This window comes from Salminus brasiliensis, chromosome 1 (genome assembly GCF_030463535.1).
Source record: "Salminus brasiliensis chromosome 1, fSalBra1.hap2, whole genome shotgun sequence".
NCBI classification, from domain to species: Eukaryota; Metazoa; Chordata; class Actinopteri; order Characiformes; family Bryconidae; genus Salminus; species Salminus brasiliensis.
In genome coordinates this window covers 157,501-182,500 of record NC_132878.1, presented here as the reverse complement: position 1 = coordinate 182,500, position 25,000 = coordinate 157,501, and the positions used below count along the sequence as shown (strand labels likewise).

General features: G+C 48.5%; 4 protein-coding genes across 5 annotated transcripts in view; 1 reads left to right on the top strand and 3 right to left on the bottom strand.

Moving 5' to 3' along the window:
• The window catches only part of arhgef15a (Rho guanine nucleotide exchange factor (GEF) 15), a 21,919-nt gene extending 20,464 nt beyond the window's left edge, over positions 1 to 1,455 (bottom strand). The window contains exon 1 of the mRNA XM_072684931.1: positions 1,276 to 1,455. The gene's annotated coding sequence lies outside the window, so the exon portion shown is untranslated. The remainder of the gene's footprint in view (positions 1 to 1,275) is intronic.
• A 1,102-nt stretch (positions 1,456 to 2,557) lies between these two features.
• grk1b (G protein-coupled receptor kinase 1 b) lies at positions 2,558 to 13,694 on the bottom strand. Its single transcript, XM_072684582.1, has 7 exons — positions 12,775 to 13,694; positions 11,097 to 11,224; positions 6,524 to 6,681; positions 5,590 to 5,673; positions 4,451 to 4,575; positions 4,167 to 4,368; positions 2,558 to 3,842 (listed from the first exon to the last, which is right to left on the bottom strand). Exons 1-7 carry the CDS (start codon positions 13,471 to 13,473, stop codon positions 3,559 to 3,561), a joined length of 1,680 nt encoding a protein of 559 aa, XP_072540683.1. The 5' UTR covers positions 13,474 to 13,694; the 3' UTR covers positions 2,558 to 3,558.
• A 6,088-nt stretch (positions 13,695 to 19,782) lies between these two features.
• Positions 19,783 to 21,961, top strand: rangrf (RAN guanine nucleotide release factor). 2 transcript variants are annotated; one of them, XM_072684800.1, is made up of 6 exons: positions 19,783 to 19,859; positions 20,431 to 20,534; positions 20,818 to 20,934; positions 21,072 to 21,234; positions 21,479 to 21,573; positions 21,762 to 21,961. In XM_072684800.1, the coding sequence occupies exons 2-6, from the start codon at positions 20,470 to 20,472 to the stop codon at positions 21,868 to 21,870; spliced, it is 549 nt and encodes a 182-aa protein (XP_072540901.1). In that variant the 5' UTR covers positions 19,783 to 19,859; positions 20,431 to 20,469; the 3' UTR covers positions 21,871 to 21,961. The 2 variants fall into 2 exon arrangements, with proteins under 2 accessions (XP_072540901.1, XP_072540813.1); XM_072684712.1 differs by having other exon boundaries at positions 19,817 to 19,939.
• Positions 21,962 to 23,640: 1,679 nt separating this feature from the next.
• Positions 23,641 to 25,000, bottom strand: part of slc25a35 (solute carrier family 25 member 35) — a 5,759-nt gene continuing 4,399 nt past the window's right edge. The window contains exons 4-5 of the mRNA XM_072692645.1: positions 24,746 to 24,880; positions 23,641 to 24,639 (exon numbers count right to left, since the gene is read on the bottom strand). Coding sequence (XP_072548746.1) covers positions 24,466 to 24,639; positions 24,746 to 24,880 — 309 coding nt within the window. The 3' untranslated portion in view covers positions 23,641 to 24,465. The remainder of the gene's footprint in view (positions 24,640 to 24,745; positions 24,881 to 25,000) is intronic.

Genomic DNA, 25,000 nt, shown 5'->3' with positions numbered 1-25,000 from the left:
CAATGTCATCTTCCACTGTTTTACGTCTTCGCTCACTGAAGCTCCTCTGAAATATTCGTAACGCTTCAGCCCGTCTGAGCCCAGCTTTGTTTTTGTTTTTCCACTTTTAGTTAAACACTCGCAGAGACGTCATTAAAGTGAGCTGCTTGTGCTTTTCCAGCTTCCTTATTTATAATAGTGCTGATTTCAATCTGATTTTGAAGGTGTTCCTCTTTTACAGACACTACATGTCCAAAGGTTTGTGGACACCACTTCAGCTATTTTAATCTGCACCCATTGCTGACACAGATGTGCAAATGCACACACCTTCTTGTCTAGTGCCTGTAGAGAAGTAGTGCCAATAGAATAGGACCGTTACTCCAACAAAAGCAGGATCAACTGTTTTAACACCTTTGATTTCAGAAGAAGTAGTGAATAGGCAGGTGAAAACAGTAACTGTGTCGGAATGTCTCCCAGTCTTGCCGGAGCTGTAGGAGGTTATAGAAACAGTGACCCTTCGCTTATAACACATGTATAACCACAGAGAGCATGCGCTATTACTACACACATAAGCTACTGCAAAACACGGGTAACAAAAGAGCCGGAGCTACAGGTGATACTCGCGTGTCATTACGTTACCTGTGCTTCTGCAGCTGTTACACTGAACACACCAGCAGCAGGAACACTGTCAGGGCCAGGTTTATTAATGTGTAATAACATGTAAAATGAAGCATGTCCAGCTTTGTAGTTTAATCAGGATCCGAGCCTCTTAATGCTGACCCGATCTGATCCGATCCGATCCACATTCCTATGAATAATCCAGCCCCACAGTTTAGATAAACACAGTAAATCACAGTTTTAGCAGCAGCTTCTGTAATCAGACTGAATCCTGATCTGATCTGCTTTTAAACTCTACAGTGTTTAATGTCTTCCCATTCAGCAGTGGATTAGCATTAGCATTAGCATTAGCCTCCTCCTCAGTTCTGAATGCGCTGTTCAGAGCTGGTTTAGAACCAGAGAAGGGAGAGAGGTTCTCTCGCTGGTACAACAAAGCAGTTCCACCACAGTCTGGTAATGGAGAACCACCTCAGTGTTCTGTAGGACACAGCTGTATAACAGAACCAAAGGAGCCAGAGAACAGAGCCCTGCGGTACTCCTCAGCTCAGAGCACAAACACTCAGGACTAACGTCTGGACTTCTCACTGACCAGCTTCCTGATGACCAGACTCTGCTGACCCTGAAGCTTCCTGTTAACTCATGTCTGTGTGATTTTGAGGAGAGAGTGTGTGGCGTTACCTCGGCCTGGTCCCGAATGGTCCGCGGGTCGTGGACAGTGAGCGCGGTGGGTGCCGTAATTCTGTCTGTTAATAAAGATGACCGCCGGTCACTTCTGCTTTTGTCTGGCTGTGTTTGCGTCTGATGCGGGCTGGAGGGGAAGTGGGCACGTTTCAGACTTTTGGGGAAGAGTGTGTTTCGGGGGAGGAGTGTGTTGCAGATTATTAGGAACAGTTTTATTGGATTAGTTTATAGATCTGAGAGATCAGACTGTAGAATCCCTGTCTAACATTCAGCACATCCTGAAGTGTGAGATAGATGCTCACATATTTAAAACCTGGCAAATATAGACGTAGTTCAGCCATATATCAACACACACACACACACACACACTGTATTGACAAAAGTATTGGGACACCTGTTCATTCACTGTTTCTTCTGAAATTAAGGGCATTAACGGAGCTGATGCTGCTTCTGTTGGAGTAACTGTCTCTACTGTCCAGATAAGAAGACTTTCTACTAGATTCTGGAGGAGCATTGCTGTGAGGATTTGATTGCATTCAGCAACAGGAGGTCAGGATGATGGATGATGATCACCACCTCACCTCATCATCCCCAACTCCCCAACTCATCCCAAAAATACTGGATGGAGCTCCACCTCCATCATTCCAGAGAACACAGCTCCTCCACTGCTCCACAGCTCCTCAATGCTGGGGGGCTTTATACCCCTCTAGCCCACGCCTGGCATTAGGCAGCATGGAGCCAATAGGGTCATGATGTTGATCCGCTCCAGAGAGTCCTATTCTATTGGCAGTACTTCTTCTCTACAGGGACTAGACAAGCTGTGTGTGCATTTGCACATCTGTGTCAGCAATGGGTGCAACTTAAAGTAGCTGAAAACATGTTTTAAATATATATTAATAAATATATATATTAATTTACTTACTGTGTGATGTAATCTGTGTGTGTGTGTGTGTGTGTGTGTGTACCTGCACCTGTAAAATATATAAGTGTAACTATGGAAGTGGATCTGATCTCAGTGCGGGACGGATCTGTCAGACAAGGTTAAACCCCAGATTGCAATGTTGGAAAACCTTCATACACACACACACACACACACACACACACACACACACACTCCGCTGAGAACAGGGACAGTTCTGAAGACTTGAAAAGAGGAAGTGAACCTCATTGACCGCCTCGGCGTGGGCAGGACTTTCCGTCCAGGCTGAAGAGCCTCAGAGGGAAAATGAAAGCTTTCAGTTCAGAGTTTCAGTAAAGCAGAGATTCTTTATTCTGCTGCTGGTTTTCAGCTCTGAGCTCATTAACAACCAATCAGAGAATAAAGCTACTGAACTTCACACACAGAATTCCTCCAGACCGAGCGCCTCCTAAAACCCGCCGACAGCGACGTCTCCACTGCCCCTCAGGACTCAACTCTACTCCTCTACACAGAGAACCACACACCCTCCCACTCGTTCGGAGCTCCCGCTAGCATTAGCACGAGGGTTAGCGCTTAACCCACGTCTCCTCTGATACATGTGAAGCCAGCCACCGCCTCTTTTCTAACTGCCGGGTAGCCGACACGCTCGGAGGAAAGTGCTGGGTATACGCTGCTGCCCTCCAGACGCGGTGGTTGCCTGGTGACGTCGCATCGACAGTTCAAAAAAGAGGTGTGGCTTGCTGCGCAGGTGTCGGAGGGGGCGTGTGTCGGTCTCTCACTAGTGTCGGGGGTGGGGTGTGATGGGGGTGGGGATGGATATGTACGGGCACGGGTACAGTTTGTAAAAGTGGTGTGGATCAGGGTTCGAACTCGCAACCTCTGGACCTTAGTGGCAGCACATTAGACTACTGAGCCCACTGAGACCACCTGTATTTCACTTGAACTCCTCCTGCAGTTTCTGGACACTGGATCTGAGAGGCCGAGGGGAAAGGTCAGCTCCTGTACAGCAGGTGTAGTAACCGAACTGCATCACCTACATTCTAGCAACATTCCTGCAATCAAGTGGGGTGCAAAACCAACCACCTAGCAACCCCACAGCAACTACCTGAGACACTACGGGGACTGCATAGCAACACCCAGGCAACTACTTGTTCCTTTGGGCTCATGTCAGGGTCTGTACTGGCTCAGGAACCCCTGCGTACACAGCATAAACACCTGGAGGGTATTGGACCCCACTCTGAGGTCTGGTAGTCGGCCTGTAGGAATCTGCTGGTGTTCCGTAAAGAAATAAAAGACTAGGTTCTACGAGGGGTTCTTTAACAGGGTTCTCTGTTACGGCCTTCATGAAGAAATTCTCTCCCTCACAGCAGAACACACCCTCCTCCTTTGGCCTCCACATAGTTAGGGTCGAGGTCACGGGGCAGTTTTCCATTTTCTGCCCAAATGTTGAGCTCTCCGAACACGCCGGTCTCAATCATCTCCTCCTGCCAGGGGATGGGAATGTTCCCTGAGGAAAACTCGCCATAAAACTCGTCATCTTTACCGTCGATCACCACACCCTTCACCGTGCTGAACGCCCCGACGTCGTCAATGTTCTTAGCGTACACCATCTTAGGGTCTGGAACAAATGGAGGGGGCAGCATCCCTAAAAGAGAGGGGGGGGGGGATGTTAAAGTGCTAATTTGATGCTACGAGGCTAATTTAGTGACCAAGTATGTGAAGTGCATGTTTCACCAGTTTGCATGCTACAACAGCCCAGGTACTGTTGATCTCTTGTGACTGTGAAGCTCCAAACTAACAGCCTAGCCTGACTGTGCTTTCCTCAAGCTAACAGCCTAGCCCTGTGCTAATGTGCCCCCTTTAATCTAATTCTAGCCCCAAGCTAATGTGCCTCTGAACATTAGCTAACTGAACATCGGTCTGTATGACCTCTGTCATCACGCTGCATCAGCAGGGTGGAGGCTCGTACCTGCCTCGAGCCGGCCCCAGTTCAGCTCCTTAAAGAACATCTGGTTCTTCAGCTCGGTGCAGTCGCTGTTCTTGAAGCCCAGCCTCTTCTCTGGATCCTTCTCCATCAGGCCCTTGCAGATGTCCTTCAGCTCCTTACTGAAGGTGGGGGGGTAGGACACGGCATCGTTCAGGATCCGCCTGGTCACCTCACTGTTCTCCACCTGAGGACACATGGGACAGCAACAGTGTTACTGGCGCTTTTAAGGACTTTTATTGTATGTGTGTGTGTGTGTGTGTGTGTACCTGCTCTCCTCGAACCCTAAAGGGTCCCTTGGCCGCCACCATCTCGTACAGCGTCACTCCAAGAGTGAAATAATCGACTGTATAGTCGTACTCCTTGTTCTGCAGCAGCTCTGGAGCCATGAAGCCTGAGAGAGGAGGAGAGGACAGACCGTTACCCACACTCCTCAGCTATCCACTCCACAACCACCTCTGATGTGTGCTGGGGTCACTGTCCTGTCGCAACACCCAACTGTGTCCAAATTTCAACTGATAGTCTGAGGTAGTCCTCCTTCCTCATTACTACATCTTCATAACACCTTTACTCCTGCAAATACCACTGCATCATCTGACCATTACACGTTCCTCCAGAAGGCTCCTTCTTTCTCCATGTGGTTCAGCTGTGAATTCTAGTGGAGTTTGAAAGTGTCCATTTTTGAGGCGGAGCTTCTTTCTTGGTCTCTCAGTTCATGGAGATTTAAACTCAGTTGACTGAAGACGCTGTACTGGTGCTTCAGCAGCTTCCAGGTGATGGCAGGGGGCGGTCTCAGTGGTTCTTGGGTTGTTCCTGACCATCTGAACCAGTTCCCTCTGCTAACTCATTCTCACATACCGCGGTCAGGACTGATGGTCTTGGAATCCTGACCTGTGCAAATCTACAATCATCCTTCTCAGATCTGCTCTGAGCTCCTTGGACTTTCCCACTGTACTGTACTGTGCTGCTTAACCCAACCAAACCCTTTTAATGTGGCACAGAGAAGCTCTCAGCTGTAGTCCATCATGACCAGCAGGAAGCTGAGAGCTCTTTCCTTGAAGACCTGAAAGACATGCTGGACCTTTCAGCAGCACTGATTTAATAATCGTAGTGGGGGTACACTGGGCCTGTGTGTTCTCTGAGACACTAAGAATGAACGTAGCAGACGGCCACGGCTCTGAGAGACAGCAGCAGTTCAGGACAGTCAGAGACGAAATCCCTGACGTGTCACTGCTGCTCTTCACACAGCAGAAGCTGAGAGTTCAACTCGGAGCTCTCTTCTCTCATCCTGAGCTCAGGTGTGTTCTAACATAGCCAGGAGTCAGCCAGTGTGTTATAAATGCAGTATCTGTGGGCGGAGTCTGGTGAAGGGAACTGGTATTTGGATGGAGGGAACTGCGTCTCTAACCTGGTGTTCCTGCGTATCCTGTAGTTCTGTCCTTTCCGGGCGGAAGCTCCACGGCCAGCCCGAGATCTGACAGACGAACGTGTCCTGAAAGGAAAACAGATTTTGGTGTTAATGTGTAAACAATACAGTGGAGTGTGTGTGTCTGTGTGTGTGTGTGTGTGTGTGTGTGTGTGAGAGAGAGAGAGAGTTTTCAGTGTGTTTGGTCTGGTCTGAGAGTCTCTCAGTAAGTAGAGTAATGGAATTTAAAGTAACTGATGATCAGAGGTGGGAAACCAGGCCTAGAAAGCAAAACTCTGCCTCTCCGGCCCAGAGCTGGATCCATCAGGCAGTGAGGGAACGGTCAGATCTTGAAGGTGATGAAGGTGATGAAGGTGATGAAGCAGGACAAATGGACAAGTGTAAGAATCTGAGACACTGAGACAAGAACCAAACTGTGATGTTCTAGATAGACGACTGGGTCAGAACATCTCCAGAACATCAGGCAGGTCTTGTGGGGTGCTCAGAGGAAGGACGGCCGGTGGACCTGCCTTGAGTGGAGCTGTTTTAGCAGCATAAGGGCGACCTACTCAAAACGGGGCAGGGGGTTTCTATGTGACGGTGGATCAGGGTGTAGGAAGTCGCCACAGCACCTTCAAAATCATTCAGGATTTAAAGCTTGTCCCTGCTCTCACTCAAAGCTGACCTGTGTAAAAAACAAGAGCTGATGTTGGTCATTTCTCCCAGGAGAACCACAGGAGAACCACAGGAGAACCACAAGAGTGTTAGGAATCAGAGGGGTTCTGGATAGCAGACGTTGAAGAACCCCTGTCTTCACTAACTGTCTGTCCCTGTTATCACACACTGTCCTCCTCTTCAGGTCACTAAGGTCTGACGTCTACCCACTAACAGAGTGTCTGTCCAGTGGTTTAGTGTGTGTGTGTGTATGTGTGTGTACCTGCGTCATCCAGCAGGACGTTCTCAGGTTTGAGGTCTCTGTAGATGATCCGGTGCTGGTGCAGGTGCTCCAAACCACAGACGATCTGAGCCGTGTAGAAACAGGCCCGGGTCTCGCTAAAGCCCGGCGTCTTCTCATCCACATTATACATGTGATACCTGGGGCAGACAGAGGTGGGGTGGGGGTAATATCAATGGGCCCTGTCAGTTCTTTGAGAGTTCTCCAAGAGATCAAAAGGGACTGGGGTTCAATTCTCCAGCTGGACATGTGTTTACCACTCTACACCCAACCTGAGCAACACCCCTCTACACCCTTTACACCCAACCTGAGCAACACCCCTCTACACCCAACCTGAGCAACACCCCTCTACACCCTCTACACCCAACCTGAGCAACACCCCTCTACACCCAACCTGAGCAACACCCCTCTACACCCTCTACACCCAACCTGAGCAACACTCTCTGAACCCTCTACACTCTGCCCCTCTACACCCTCTAAACTCTCTACACCCTCTATACTCTCTACACTCTCTACACCCTCTATACTTTCTACACCCTCTACACTCTCTACACCCTCTATACTCTCTACACCCTCTATACTCTCTACACCCTCTACACCCTCTACACTCTCTAAACTCTCTACACCCTCTACACTCTCTACACTCTCTACACCCTCTATACTTTCTACACCCTCTACACTCTCTACACCCTCTATACTCTCTACACCCTCTATACTCTCTACACCCTCTACACTCTCTACACTCTCTACACCCTCTATACTCTCTACACTCTCTGCCCCTCTACACTCTCTACCCCTCTACACTCTCTATACTCTCTACACTCTCTACACTCTCTACCCCTCTACACTCTCTACACCCTCTACACTCTCTACACTCTCTACACCCTCTACACTCTCTACACTCTGTACACTCTCTACACTCTCTATACTCTCTACACCCTCTACACTCTCTACACCCTCTATACTCTCTACACCCTCTATACTCTCTACACCCTCTACACTCTCTACACCCTCTACACTCTCTAAACTCTCTACACTCTGTACACTCTCTACACTCTCTATACTCTCTACACCCTCTACACTCTCTACACCCTCTATACTCTCTACACCCTCTACACTCTCTACACCCTCTACACTCTCTATACTCTCTACACTCTCTACACTCTCTATACTCTCTACACCCTCTACACTCTCTACACTCTCTATACTCTCTACACCCTCTACACTCTCTACACCCTCTATACGCTCTACACCCTCTATACTCTCTACACTCTCTACACTCTCTACACCCTCTACACCCTCTACACTCTCTACACCCTCTACACCCTCTATACTCTCTACACCCTCTACACTCTCTATACTCTCTACACCCTCTACACTCTCTACACCCTCTATACTCTCTACACCCTCTACACTCTCTATACTCTCTACACCCTCTACACTCTCTACCTCTCTACACCCTCTACACCCTCTATACTCTCTATACTCTCTACACCCTCTACACTCTCTACCTCTCTACACCCTCTACACTCTCTACCTCTCTACACCCTCTACACCCTCTATACTCTCTATACTCTCTACACCCTCTACACTCTCTACCTCTCTACACCCTCTACACCCTCTATACTCTCTACACTCTCTACCCCTCTACACTCTCTGCACCCTCTATACTCTCTACACCCTCTATACTTTCTACACCCTCTACACCCTCTACACTCTCTATACCCTCTACACCCTCTATACTCTCTACACCCTCTACACTCTCTACACCCTCTATACTTTCTACACCCTCTACACTCTCTATACCCTTTATATTCTCTACACCCTCTATACTCTCTACACCCTCTACACCCTCTACACTCTCTAAACTCTCTACACCCTCTACACTCTCTACACTCTCTACACCCTCTATACTTTCTACACCCTCTACACTCTCTACACCCTCTATACTTTCTACACCCTCTACACTCTCTACACTCTCTAAACCCTCTACACTCTCTACACTCTCTACACTCTCTACACCCTCTATACTTTCTACACTCTCTACACTCTCTACACCCTCTATACTTTCTACACCCTCTACACTCTCTACACCCTCTATACTCTCTACACCCTCTATACTCTCTACACCCTCTACACTCTCTACACTCTCTACACCCTCTATACTCTCTACACTCTCTGCCCCTCTACACTCTCTACACCCTCTACACTCTCTACCCCTCTACACTCTCTATACTCTCTACACTCTCTACCCCTCTACACTCTCTATACTCTCTACACCCTCTACACTCTCTACACTCTCTACCCCTCTACCCCTCTACACTCTCTACACCCTCTACACTCTCTACACCCTCTACACTCTCTATACTCTCTACACTCTCTACACTCTCTATACTCTCTACACCCTCTACACTCTCTACACCCTCTATACTCTCTACACCCTCTACACTCTCTACACCCTCTATACTCTCTACACCCTCTATACTCTCTACACCCTCTACACTCTCTACACCCTCTACACCCTCTACACTCTCTAAACTCTCTACACTCTCTACACTCTCTATACTCTCTACACCCTCTACACTCTCTACACCCTCTATACTCTCTACACCCTCTACACCCTCTACACTCTCTATACTCTCTACACTCTCTACACTCTCTACACTCTCTACCCCTCTACACTCTCTACACCCTCTACACTCTCTACACCCTCTACACTCTCTATACTCTCTACACTCTGTACACTCTCTACACTCTCTATACTCTCTACACCCTCTACACTCTCTACACCCTCTATACTCTCTACACCCTCTACACTCTCTACACCCTCTATACTCTCTACACCCTCTATACTCTCTACACCCTCTACACTCTCTACACCCTCTACACCCTCTACACTCTCTAAACTCTGTACACTCTGTACACTCTCTATACTCTCTACACCCTCTACACCCTCTATACTCTCTACACCCTCTACACTCTCTACACCCTCTACACTCTCTATACTCTCTACACTCTCTACACTCTCTATACTCTCTACACCCTCTACACTCTCTACACTCTCTACACCCTCTACACTCTCTACACCCTCTATACTCTCTACACTCTCTACACCCTCTACACCCTCTACACCCTCTATACTCTCTACACCCTCTATACTCTCTACACCCTCTACACTCTCTACACCCTCTACACCCTCTACACTCTCTACACCCTCTACACTCTCTATACTCTCTACACCCTCTACACTCTCTACCTCTCTACACCCTCTACACCCTCTATACTCTCTATACTCTCTACACCCTCTACACTCTCTACCTCTCTACACCCTCTACACCCTCTATACTCTCTACACTCTCTACCCCTCTACACTCTCTGCACCCTCTATACTCTCTACACCCTCTATACTTTCTACACCCTCTACACCCTCTACACTCTCTATACCCTCTACACCCTCTATACTCTCTACACCCTCTACACTCTCTACACCCTCTATACTTTCTACACCCTCTACACTCTCTATACCCTCTATACTCTCTACACCCTCTACACTCTCTACACCCTCTATACTCTCTACACCCTCTATACTCTCTACACCCTCTACACTCTCTATACTCTCTACACCCTCTATACTCTCTACACTCTCTACACCCTCTATACTCTCTACACCCTCTATACTTTCTACACCCTCTACACTCTCTACCCCTCTAAACTCTCTACACCCTCTATACTTTCTACACCCTCTACACTCTCTACCCCTCTACACTCTCTATACCCTTTACACTTTCTACACCCTCTACACTCTCTACACCCTATACACCCTCTACACTCTCTACACTCAACCTGAGCAACACTCTCTACACCCTCTACACTCTCTACACCCAACCCGAGCAACATTCTCTACACCCTCTACACGCAACCTGAGCAACACTCTCTACACCCTCTACGCCCTCTACACCCAACCTGAGCAACACTCTCTACACCCTCTACACTCTCCTACCTGTGGAACACGATTCACCTGGAAGCGCTCTGATAATAACGAATAGTCTATGAAGCTCAGTGACGGCATCAGTGTGAAATAATTCAAACATCCAGATAAAACCACTGACCTCAAGCCTGACCTGACCTGAGACTGTCATTCAGGCTGCTGACCTTTAATGTGTATACACCAGTACTGTAAAACAGTGAGAGAGTGGCTGTGGCTGATTATCATTTAAAGGAACAGGCAGACACACCGGGCCAGCAGAACCGGGCTGTTCAGGGGGAGGAGCTGCAGACCACAGCTGCTTCATTAAGACCCAGAGTGTGTTAACCTGTACCTCACAGAGCTCTACAGATTACACAGGATTAGAGGCATCACACACACCACACACACTCCACACAGACTCCACACACACCAAACACACACACGAGACACTCCACACACACACAAGACACTCCACACACACACAAATTATTTATTTTGACTCATCAATATGCAGATTTCTTAACTCTGTACACAGCTCTGGATAGGAACACCTGCTGGATGAATAAAAGAATAAATAATGAGCAGTACCGGAGGTCTCCTCCATTCATGATGGTCATCACCAGGCAGAGGTCAGTCTTGGTCTGGAAGGCGTATGCCAGCGTGACGATGAAGCGGCTGTGGACTTTCGCCAGGATCCGTTTTTCGACCATCGCCCCCTAAACGACAACACAGCAGCATCAGCACTCCGCTCACTCACCCTTCCAGTACCTTCACTGTGACCCATCAGGTGTCTGTCTGTCCATTTACCTGTCTGACTGTCTCTAGAGGTCACTGACCTTGCACTTACACACAGCAGTGCAGTTCTGCAGTGTTCCTCAGCTCAGGTCAGTCACGCTCAGCTGAGTGAGGGTCAGGTAAGAGAGCATAGCTCAGGTGAGCTCAGGGTCCAGGTGAGTGGAGTTTCAGGTGAGTTGGGGTTGGGTCAGTCTTGATCAGGGGAGCTGGGGACAGGTCAGTCAGAAATAGTTGAGTCGTGGTCAGGTAAGCAAGGGTCAGATCAGTCATAATCAGGTGAGTCAGGGTTAGGCTGTTTAGCTCCGGTGCTGCTAGAACTTTCTGCATGAAATGAGATCAGATCTTCACCACAAGTTCTAACCCGGATAAAGAGAACCCATTAACACAGAGGCTGCAGAAACCCGACTTACAGCTCCACTCCACTGTGAGGCAGATGGCACCGGGCCAACTCTTCAGTCCAGTGGCAGTCCAGCAAGACTTACTCCAAGAGCTCGGGAAGAGCGTTCCAGAACCCCAAGGTAGAACCCTAACTCCTGCATGAAGTGACATCTGTGTTCATGAGTCCACCATCAGACAGTGGAATGTGGGTTAGGGGGGTTCAGATGGGCTCTGAATGGGTTTGTACACATGCTGTTACTGGGACCCAGTTGGGCTTCCCAAATGAGCCTCATTATTACAGTCTTCTTAACCTCACATGGGTCCAATCTTGGCTCCATATGCAGTGTACAACCCAGATGCCCCCATGTCTAAGTCCTCCTGATCCCATAATTGCCCCTGGTGGGAACCCATATGTAGGGCCATCATGGAACTTGAGTACAAAACTGCCCATACAGGCCTCACATGGACATGCTAGCTGGGAAGTGGGTCATGTCACAAGACGATGACCCTAAGCTCACAAGCAAGTCTACAAAAACAGTTCTGGAATGGCCCAGTTAAAGTCCAGACCTTTACCCAATGGAAAAGCTGACCTAAAAAGAGGAAGCCAACCAACATCTGAGCTGAAGTAAGAATGAGCTTCATTGTGATGAAAATCTGATTACATTTCAGGTCAGATTCAGGTCCTGTAGCAGATTTTTTACTTTCTGCACCTGAATGTTCCATCTCGGTGTAGCTCTCCTTCTCAGCCCATTCTACTGTCTGTGTCTCTCTCTCTCTCTCTCTCTCTCTCTCTCTCTCTCTCTCGCTCTCTCTCTCTCGCAGTGTTATTGGTTAGGCTGATTTGTGTTATATTCTGAAGGCAAGCCTCTTTGCTCTGAAGCCAATACAGCATGATTAGAGCTGTGTAATACCCTGCTCTCAGGTAACTCCGCTAATCCCATCTCAACTCTCTCTCTCTCTCTCTCTCTCTCTTTTATGGGGTGAGCGAGAGAGAACCACATTTTGTTCACTTATTGGTTTGTGTTTGAGGGGCAGCACTAGTGGGATTAGAGAGTCTGCGGGTGGTCCACAAATGTAACCCCCTCCCTCTTACATCGTAGCCTTTACGCTTCTTCAGTCTTTTCTTGTTCAGCTTCTTGTTGGCATACATCTTCCCCGTGGCCTTCATCTGGCAGGCGTGGACCTCCCCGAACCCGCCCTTCCCGAGCACCCGAAACTCCATGAACCAGTCCTCTGTGACCGACTGGCTCTCCAGCCACTTAAACTGGACGTAGCGCAGAAAGTACGCACTGTCTCTGAAGCCGGGCAGCGCTTTGGCCTCCAGGTGCTTCAGCAGCAGCCGCTCGCTCTCTTTAAAGAGGTCACCTCGGAGGTTCTTCAGGTCCTCCTTCACCCTGCTCACAGCCTTCTCCTCCAGGAAGCTGCAGAAGGTCTTGGAGCTGGATTCGAAATACTTGTTGACCATTTTCTGGGCTTTCTGGGCGCGGTCCTGCTCCTGGGCCGTGAGGTAATCTTCCATGTCCTTCCAGAACTCACCGGTGTTCTTGTGGACGGCCTCGCTGGTCAAATACTGCTGGAAGAGGCGCTTGCCAATGGGCTGGCGGATGCACATGCTGTCGAAGGCCGAGTCCACCGTGGTCTTCGTGTGCTCACACTCCCTGATGTGGGGCAGGTTAAGCTTGGCTCGGTACTTCTTGTCCCGCATGGTTGCAGCAGCGGCGGCGTCCACGCTCCCGCGGGCCGATACGTAGGCCGAGTTGGCCACCACCGTCTCCAGCCCACCAATATCCATGACCGGACCTGGAGGGGAAAAGTTCGGTAACAGGTGCAGTAAAGTGTTTACGGTGGGAGAGGACCGGTACCCTGCAGCCTGCCATCCTACTGCAGTGCACTGATATTCTCCCACTGTGTCATACAGCGTTTCTATAGCAACACAATGCAGGGTAAGAAAAGAAGAAGGACAGAGGACAGAAGGACAGAAGGACAGAGGACAGAGGTAGAGCTGCTGCAGGTGTGTTATTCCACAGGAAGGATTAGAGCAGGCTGATGCAGATCTATAAGTGAGCCCAGGGGTCCTGTTAAAATCCAGGCTAGGCTAAATCCCCCTGCGGCCTGCCCACCTGCCCGCCTGCCCACCTGCCCGCCTGCCCACCTCCGCTTCAGGAGCTCTTCAGTAAGCTGAAGAGGGTCAGTGTGATCCAGTCGCCTGATGGTGTAGAGCAGTACACTGACACACACTCACACACACACACACACTCACACGCTGCTTACACACACTCTCTCTCACACACACACACACACGCTGCTCACACGCTGCTTACACACACACACACACACTCACACACGCTGCTCACACACATTCTCTCACACACACACACTCACACACACGCTGCTCACACACACTCTCTCACACACGCTGCTCACACACACTCTCACACACACACACTCACACACGCTGCTCACACGCACTCTCCCACACACACACACACACACACACACACACTCACACACGCTGCTCACACACACTCTCCCACACACACACACACACACACTCACACAGCTCACACACTACTCACACACTTACACACACACTCTGACATACTGCTCCCACACACTCACTCACACACACTTACACACTCTCACACACAATCACACACACACTCTCACACTGCTCTCACCGGTGTTGGTGTTCCTCTCCTCACTGAAACACAGTCAAGAAATAAACTCCTTAAAGCTCCTTCATCAACACCGCAGAACCTCCCCTGCAGAACCTCCCCTGCAGAACCTCACGCAGTTCTCCTCCACTGAGGCTCTCTCACCCTCTGTTCACTGCTCTCTCTCTCGCCCTCTGTTTCAACTGCTCTGCCTCTCTCTCTCTCTCTCTCTCTCAGGGAGGGAGGAGGTGTGTGTGTGGTTTTACTGCAGTTTTACTACCCCTCACACACTACCCCTCACACACTGCCCCTTACACCCTACCCCTCACACACTACCCCTCACACACTGCCCCTTACACCCTACCCCTCACACACTACCCCTCACACACTGCCCCTTACACCCTACCCCTCACACACTACCCCTCACACACTGCCCCTTACACCCTACCCCTCACACACTACCCCTTACACCCTACCCCTCAAACACTACCCCTCACACACTGCCCCTCACACACTACCCCTCACACACTACCCCTCAAACACTACCCCTCACACACTGCCCCTCACACACTACCCCTCACACACTGCCCCTCACACACTACCCCTCACACACTGCCCCTCACACACTACCCCTCACACACTGCCCCTCACACACTACCCCTCACACACTGCCTCTCACACACTACCCCTCACACACTGCCTCTCACACACTACCCCTTACACCCTACCCCTCACACACTACCCCTCACACACTGCCCCTCACACACTACCCCTCACACACTGCCCCTCACACACTACCCCTCACACACTGCCCCTTACACCCTACCCCTCACACACTGCCCCTCACACACTACCCCTCACACACTGCCCCTCACACACTACCCCTCACACACTACCCCTCACACACTGCCCCTCACACACTACCCCTCACACACTGCCCCTCACACACTACCCCTCACACACTACCCCTCACACACTACCCCTTACACCCTACCCCTCACACACTACCCCTCACACACTTGTTCAGCTTCTTGTTGGCATACATCTTCCCCGTGGCCTTCATCTGGCAGGCGTGGACCTCCCCGAACCCGCCCTTCCCGAGCACCCGAAACTCCATGAACCAGTCCTCTGTGACCGACTGGCTCTCCAGCCACTTAAACTGGACGTAGCGCAGAAAGTACGCACTGTCTCTGAAGCCGGGCAGCGCTTTGGCCTCCAGGTGCTTCAGCAGCAGCCGCTCGCTCTCTTTAAAGAGGTCACCTCGGAGGTTCTTCAGGTCCTCCTTCACCCTGCTCACAGCCTTCTCCTCCAGGAAGCTGCAGAAGGTCTTGGAGCTGGATTCGAAATACTTGTTGACCATTTTCTGGGCTTTCTGGGCGCGGTCCTGCTCCTGGGCCATGAGGTAATCTTCCATGTCCTTCCAGAACTCACCGGTGTTCTTGTGGACGGCCTCGCTGGTCAAATACTGCTGGAAGAGGCGCTTGCCAATGGGCTGGCGGATGCACATGCTGTCGAAGGCCGAGTCCACCGTGGTCTTCGTGTGCTCACACTCCCTGATGTGGGGCAGGTTAAGCTTGGCTCGGTACTTCTTGTCCCGCATGGTTGCAGCAGCGGCGGCGTCCACGCTCCCGCGGGCCGATACGTAGGCCGAGTTGGCCACCACCGTCTCCAGCCCACCAATATCCATGACCGGACCTGGAGGGGAAAAGTTCGGTAACAGGTGCAGTAAAGTGTTTACGGTGGGAGAGGACCGGTACCCTGCAGCCTGCCATCCTACTGCAGTGCACTGATATTCTCCCACTGTGTCATACAGCGTTTCTATAGCAACACAATGCAGGGTAAGAAAAGAAGAAGGACAGAGGACAGAAGGACAGAAGGACAGAGGACAGAGGTAGAGCTGCTGCAGGTGTGTTATTCCACAGGAAGGATTAGAGCAGGCTGATGCAGACTACCCCTCACACACTACCCCTCACACACTACCCCTCACACACTGCCCCTCACACACTACCCCTCACACACTGCCCCTTACACACTACCCCTCACACACTGCCTCTCACACACTACCCCTCACACACTACCCCTCACACACTGCCCCTCACACACTACCCCTTACACCCTACCCCTCACACACTGCCCCTTACACACTACCCCTCACACACTGCCCCTTACACACTGCCCCTCACACACTACCCCTCACACACTGCCTCTCACACACTACCCCTCACACACTACCCCTCACACACTGCCCCTTACACCCTACCCCTTACACCCTACCCCTCACACACTACCCCTCACACACTGCCCCTCACACACTGCCTCTCACACACTACCCCTCACACACTACCCCTCACACACTGCCCCTTACACCCTACCCCTTACACCCTACCCCTCACACACTACCCCTCACACACTACCCCTCACACACTGCCCCTTACACCCTACCCCTCACACACTACCCCTCGCACACTGCCCCTTACACACTACCCCTCACACACTGCCCCTTACACACTGCCCCTCACACACTACCCCTCACACACTGCCTCTCACACACTACCCCTCACACACTACCCCTTACACCCTACCCCTCACACACTACCCCTTACACCCTACCCCTTACACCCTACCCCTCACACACTGCCCCTCACACACTACCCCTCACACCCTACCCCTCACACACTACCCCTTACACCCTACCCCTCACACCCTACCCCTCACACACTGCCCCTCACACACTACCCCTCACACACTGCCCCTCGCACACTGCCCCTCGCACACTGCCCCTCGCACACTGCCCCTCACACACTACCCCTCACACACTACCCCTTACACCCTACCCCTCACACACTACCCCTTACACCCTACCCCTCACACACTGCCCCTCACACACTACCCCTTACACCCTACCCCTCACACACTGGGGATTGGGGTTTTGGCCGCTGTCCTCAGGTGCAGGGGGTCTGAATGAGGGTCTTAAATCTGAGGTACTGGTCAGACTGAAAAGATCAGCCAAACCAGAAGATTTAAGATTCAGGAGTTTATGGTCATGTGAACAGCAGAAACAAGCTGTTCCACGGTCCAATGAAATTCTTACTTTACAGTTCTTCCATTTGCCCACAGAATCGAATAAATAATCACTATAAACAGAGAGAAACAGAATAAATATTATATAAATACACACACTAAAGTAAAGCTAAGTAAAAGAAGAGCACAAAGTAAAGAAAGTAGTACAGTAGATTAGAGTACAGTACAGTGCAGTAGATTAGAGTACAGTAGAGTGCAGTAGAGTACAGTACAGTATAATAGAGTGCAGTAGAGTACAGTACAGTAGATTAGAGTACAGTAGAGTGCAGTAGAGTACAGTACAGTATAATAGAGTACAGTAGAGTACAGTACAGTAGATTAGAGTACAGTACAGTAGAGTGCAGTAGAGTACAGTACAGTAGATTAGAGTACAGTAGATTAGAGTACAGTACAGTAGAGTGCAGTAGAGTACAGTACAGTAGATTAGAGTACAGTACAGTAGAGTGCAGTAGAGTACAGTACAGTAGATTAGAGTACAGTAGAGTACAGTACAGTAGAGTGCAGTAGAGTACAGTACAGTAGATTAGAGTACAGTACAGTAGAGTGCAGTAGAGTACAGTACAGTAGATTAGAGTACAGTAGATTAGAGTACAGTACAGTAGAGTGCAGTAGAGTACAGTACAGTAGATTAGAGTACAGTAGAGTACAGTACAGTAGATTAGAGTGCAGTAGAGTACAGTACAGTAGAGTACAGTACAGTAGATTAGAGTGCAGTAGAGTACAGTACAGTATAATAGAGTACAGTACAGTAGATTAGAGTGCAGTAGAGTACAGTACAGTAAAATGCAGTAGAGTACAGTACAGTAGATTAGAGTACAGTACAGTAGAGTGCAGTAGAGTACAGTACAGCAGATTAGAGTACAGTACAGTAGAGTGCAGTAGAGTACAGTACAGTAGATTAGAGTACAGTACAATAGAGTAAGTACAGTAGATTAGAGTACAGTACAGTAGAGTGCAGTAGAGTACAGTACAGTATAATAGAGTACAGTACAGTAGATTAGAGTACAGTACAGTAGAGTGCAGTAGAGTACAGTACAGTAGATTAGAGTACAGTAGAGTGCAGTAGAGTACAGTACAGTAGATTAGAGTACAGTAGAGTACAGTACAGTATAATAGAGTACAGTACAGTAGAGTATGTACAGTAGATTAGAGTACAGTAGAGTGCAGTAGAGTACAGTACAGTAGATTACATACAGTAGATTAGAGTACAGGACAGTAGAGTGTAGTAGAGTACAGTATAATAGAGTACAGTACAGTATAATAGAGTACAGTACATACATTAGATTAGAGTACAGTAGAGTGCAGTAGAGTACAGTACAGTAGAGTGCAGTAGAGTACAGTACAGTAGATTAGAGTACAGTACAGTAGAGTGCAGTAGAGTACAGTACAGTATAATAGAGTACAGTACAGTATTATAGAGTACAGTACATACAGTAGATTAGAGTACAGTAGAGTGCAGTAGAGTACAGTACAGTATAATAGAGTACAGTACAGTAGAGTACGTACAGTATAATAGAGTACAGTACAGTAGAGTACAGTACAGTATAATAGAGTACAGTATAATAGAGTACAATACAGTAGAGTATGTACAGTAGATTAGAGTACAGTACAGTATAATAGAGTACAGTACAGTATAATAGAGTACAGTATAATAGAGTACAATACAGTAGAGTACATACAGTAGATTAGAGTACAGTACAGTATAATAGAGTACAGTAGAGTACAGTACAGTAGAGTACAGTACAGTATAATAGAGTACAGTATAATAGAGTACAATACAGTAGAGTACGTACAGTATAATAGAGTACAGTACAGTAGATTAGAGTACAGTACAGTATAATAGAGTACAGTACAGTATAATAGAGTACAGTACAGTAGATTAGAGTACAGTACAGTATAATACTCAGTGCTCCCTCCTGCAGCGCTACTGTAGAAACACAGCGCTCACACTTCCACAGCACCACCTGCTGGTGGGGTTCAAGCATTAGCGCTGCAGCAGAAGTGCTGTTTGAGTTCCTGTTTGTTTTTTATATTAAATGAATATATTAATTTGTGTACATTTTTAAACAGTTTTAATACTGTGTGATTACATCTGATTTATTTAAGAGAAAAATATATATTATAAAAATAACTAAAATTACAGATGGTGCGTATTTCCAAAAAGCTTCAAAATTACATTTACAGAAGAAACCAGCATGTACAGCATTAACTACAGCACTGTATTTTATTTTATAGGAAAAAGATCACATGTTTAAGAAAGTAATTAAACTGATTATTTAATCGATCGGCGACATTATAGATATTTACCTTTATTTATTTCTTTTTGACTGATTTTGCGGAGGGAGACTTTTATTCTGAAAAAAAGGAACTCGGCGGTACCTCACTTCCTGGAGTCTGCAGCGCTGGCGCTGTTAGCCACGGCTAAGCTAAAGATAATAAACAGGTTGTTTTAACTTTTTTAAAAGTAACTTTTAATGCAGAATTCAGGTCGTATTTCATGTTTTTGGAGAATTCGAGGTTAAGGTGTGTTTTTGTAGTTTTTATAAACTGTTTTTCAGTGAGTTTTTTTAGGAACTCTCCGTTCCACCTTAAAAGCTGCAGCAGTTACAGTAGGACCGCCTCAGGTGCCCGAATGGAGCTGCTGCAGCATTTAAGGTGGAACGGAGAGTTCCAACAAGAAGCCAAGTAGCATCAGAGATTTCGTGCTATTCTGGTTATATATTAATATATATTTAAAGTGTGATGTGTAACAATAAACATATAGATACCTGACGTTCTTTCAGTCTAGATAAACACAGAACCCAAACCCACGTTCTCCAGTAAAGGAACCCAAACGCTTCCCTCTCATATACAGCATGGCTAAGACTGGGCAACACTACATAGGCCTAGCTAAACACTGTTTACACACACACACACACACACACACACACACTTCATCAATATATTTAGAATAAAAAAATCTGAATAATTAATTATATTAAAATTCTCTCTCTCTCTCTCTCTCTCATATACAGGTGTCTCCACCTGCCCAGCTCAGTGCTGACCCATCCATTATGGCCCGGCCACTTTTCGGAGGAGCTTTATCAGCTGTCGTCCCACCAAACGCCACGGATGTCAGGTAGAGTGGTCTCTTATCTGATACACAGGTGACAAAATAAATGAAACACATAAAATAGCTAGTCAACAGTGTTGTAATCTCTCTCTGTCTCTCTCTCTCTCTCTCTGTCTCTCTCTCTCTCTGTCTCTCTCTCTGTCTCTCTCTCTCTGTCTGTCTCTCTCTCTCTCTCTCTGTCTCTCTCTCTCTGTCTGTCTCTCTCTCTCTCTCTCTGTCTCTCTCTGTCTCTCTGTCTCTCTCTCTGTCTCTCTGTCTCTCTCTCTCTCTCTGTCGTTCTCTCGCGCAGTGAGTTGAGGGAGATTCCTGATAATCAGGAGGTGTTTGTTCACGCTCACACAGATCAGAGTGTGATCATAGAGCTGGTGGAGTATCAGGCTCAGGTGGATGATGCTCAGGCCGCTAGGTAACACCCCCCCCCCCTTCATTTACCCCTCAGTGTGATCAGGTGATGTACAGCCCAGAGCTCCTCACATTACATTACACACACCCCACACCACCTGTTCACCTGTGTGTGTGTGTGTGTGTGTGTGTGTGTGTTAGGTATCACTTTGAGGACCTGGCTGGCAGTAATAAAGCAAGTGCTGAAGGGAGGTGGGAGGTGCAGGGGGTGGAGCCTGTTCCCCTCTCTCAGCTCCGCCTGCAGGAGTGTAGCTCTGCCTGGCTGCTCACAGGAACCCAGCTCATCTCTAAGTTCAACGAGGAGGTACACACATACACAGTTTGGAAAATCCAGGTCCATGAAGTAAAAATCCGCCCCAGGATTCAGTCCGGATGTGTACGTCCTGCACAGGAACACTGCGGGTCCTTTCTGACCCATGTGCTCCAGCAGAACTGCAGTATTTCCTGTTTATGAGCCGAATTCTCTCAGACCAGAGTAAACGGCTCCATCTGAACCTGCTGGAGCTGAGAGTGTTTATTCTTCTGTGTTTGTTTGTTTTTGTTTACAGGCCAAGAACACCGTAAACATTCACCTGTGTGTGTTGCGTCTGCCCCAGTACACTACAGACATCCTGATCACCCTCAACCACCCCGTTACCATCAGGTGAGTCTCTCTCACACACACTCTCACACACACACGCACACTCACCTGAATCTAAACAGATAGCAGTAAGTAAGTAGTAACTGCAGTATGTAAATAGAAGGGGAGGGGCCTTGGCAGGAACAAGGTGTATTGGTTTTGGGGGCGGGGCTATTTTGAACCCTCTCTCTTTCTCTCTCTCCCTGTCTCAGTCCTCTCAGCAGTAGTGCTACGGTCAGTGCGGTCGCTGGCTGGACACTGCAGGACTTCCACACACTGTTGCAGTCTCTACAGCTACTGGACCCCGGAGTGTTTGGATAAACACACACACACACACTGAAGCACTTCATAATAACCACATTCAGTGTTTCTTTGTATATATTTCTGTTTATTAAATGGTTTCTGTGGTAAATGTGTGTGAGCAGAAGTATTTGGACAGATCTGTGGATCTTGAAATGAAGCAGATCAGGATGTGAAGTTCAGACGTCCGGCTTTAATTAGATGGGTTTAGCATCAGGACTGCAGCACAGCCATTCATACACACGCCCTCCATTCTCACACACTCAAAAGTAATTGGACAGACTACCAGACAGAGAAGGCAATGACTGTGAATCCTGACCGGTGTTCAGCCTCCCGAAAGCTTTACTGGGCTTCAGCACAGCAGACAGGAGGGCAGTCTGCAGCGCTGGAGCTGTTAAACAGGTTGTTTTTAGGGACGTTCTGATGCAGCTTATCTGATTCTTTAGAGTTTTTATGATGAACACTGAGAAACAGATCACACCTGGGCCACAAACCGCTTCTCACGCAGCTGTCCGAATACTTTTGAGCTTGTGTGAAGGTGTAAATGGAAGAACTGGCGTATGTATAATATTCATCAAGGACCGAAGAACCTTCTGTTCTTCTTTAGTTCAGTTATTACACTGAGACTGACCCCTCACTGACCGCTCACTCAGCACGTCCAACAGTAGCTCTGCTGCTATTGGCTCCAGGCTGTGAGCTGGTGTCTGATTGGCTGAGTGCTTGTAATATTAAAATCAGTGTTTTAGGAAGGATGTAATTTGTTCACTTCGAGTGAACTGACTCACATTTCTCCGAAACTCACCCTGTCCGTTCCCATAGCAACACACCTCCTGATCTTCAGATATGCTCTCTCAGTGTTCATAGAGTAACTTCTCTCACACACACACACACAAGCCTCTTCCTTTACTTTCACCCATCATTAATGTCACACGTTCACTCATGCAGCACCAATCACACTCATTAACGAGTCAGATTCAAACACACACACACTCTCTCTCTCAATAATGATTACACTCACTGCCACTGAATCAAACACACAGCATTGATTAATGATTCACTGAATAACTGATTCACTCACACACACACACACACACACACACGGGTGTTTGGAAAGTTGTCTGTTTATTTCTTTGGCACACAGTTTAATCTGCTTAAATGACAGTAATTTATTCATTACAGTAGTTTATTAATTACAGCAGTTAATTACAGTAGTTTATTAATTACAGCAGTTAATTACAGTAGTTTATTAATTACAGCAGTTGAGTTTGTTTACAGTAACAGCTCCAGTAAGGCCGAGCAGCTCCTCACTGACTTACTACCTAAACCAGTGGACCAGTCAGCCCAGTACAAGAGTCAAGTCAGACCAGAACCCAGACGAGGTCCATACCAACAGCAGGAGCTCATAAACCATAGTGTTTTGTTCCCATGGCAACAACAAACACATTGCACACCCGACACCCGACACCCCCACTCCAACTACTCCCACGCACCTGACCCCCCCTCCCCCCATACTCCAACACACCTGACCCCCCCTCCAAAACACCTGACCCCCCATACTCCAACTACACTCCAACACACCTGACCCCCCCACTCCAACTACACTCCAACACACCTGACCCCCCACTCCAACACACCTGACCCCCCATACTCCAACTACACTCCCACACACCTGACCCCCCCTCCCCCATACTCCAACACACCTGACCCCCCATACTCCAACTACACTCCAACACACCTGACCCCCCCCCCCCCCCCCCACTCCAACTACACTCCAACACACCTGACCCCCCCGCCCCCTCTGGCACTAAATTGCTAAACACTCCTGGGCTCAGAAAGGCAATACCAGTACTGATGGTTCTGATCCAGTCTGAGCTGAACTCCTGAGACAGTGTTTTAATAGAAGGTCTGTCAGAGGAGGTCCACTGTCTAGTGTGTGTGTGTGTGTGTGTGACAGTATGTTTTAGTGAGTGTGTGGGTGAATGTGTGTGTGTGAGATAGTATGTGAGTGTGTGTGTGAGTAAGTGAATGTGTGTGAGTGAGAATGTGTGTGTGAGAGTATGAGCATGAGTGTGTGTGAGTGTGTATGAGTGTGTGTGTGTGTGTGTGTGTGTGTGTGATTATGTCTCAGAGGCTGTTCTACAGCTGAACTCCTGACCGCAGAACCGGATGTTCCGCTGGTCAGTGTGAGGAGTGTGAGCACAGCACAGCTGAAAAACAGCTCAAATACAAACAACAATCAGGTTATTGATCCGGGCATCAGTGCACTGTTACCTACTGATCAATCAATCAATCACTGTTTGTTTACAAAGGTCAGAGAAGCTGCCCGTCAGAACAGTGTGTGTGGTCAGTGGCTGTGTTTGGTCAGTATGTGTGTGTGTGGTCAGTGACTGTGTTTGGTTTGTAGCTATGTGGTCAGTAGGTGTGTGGTCAGTAACTGTGGTCAGTGACTGTGTGGTCAGTATGCGTGTGTGTGTGGTCAGTAACTGTGTGGTCAGTAACTGTGTGGTCAGTAGCTATTTTTGTTAAGTGACTGTGTGATCAGTATGTGTGTGTGTGGTCAGTAACTGTGTGGTCAGTTGCTTTGTGTGCGGTTAGTACACAAAAGTGTGTGTGTGGTCAGTGATTGTGTCTGTGGTAGATGTAGCGGAGCTGATCCCAGAACAGCAGTGAGAGGACAGTGTGAGGACCGAGTCTGAAGTAGGACGCTCCGAGTCCTTTATACAGTCCGGTCAGTCCCTCCGTCCTCAGTGTCCGAGAGAAACAGTCCACAAAGCCTCGGTACAGCTGGCCCTGACACACACACACACACACACACACAGTGAAGTGAAGGATGACGGACAGGGTTCTGCACGGTGAAGAACAGCAGCTCGGTTCCTCAGTGGAACCTGTGGCTCACCTTGCCCAGCTGGTCGACCGGTTGGTTATAGAGTCGGGTGCTGACCACATCAAACGGAGTCATCGCCAAAACCACGGCAACACTGCCGACCATCCCAGCACTGAGAGCCACCAACCAACTGTCCTCAGGAAACACCTAGAGAGAGAGAAAGACAGAGAGAAAGACAGGGAGAGAGACGGAGAGAAAGACAGAGAGAAAGACAGGGAGAGAGACGGAGAGAAAGACAGGGAGAGAGACGGAGAGAGAGACGGAGAG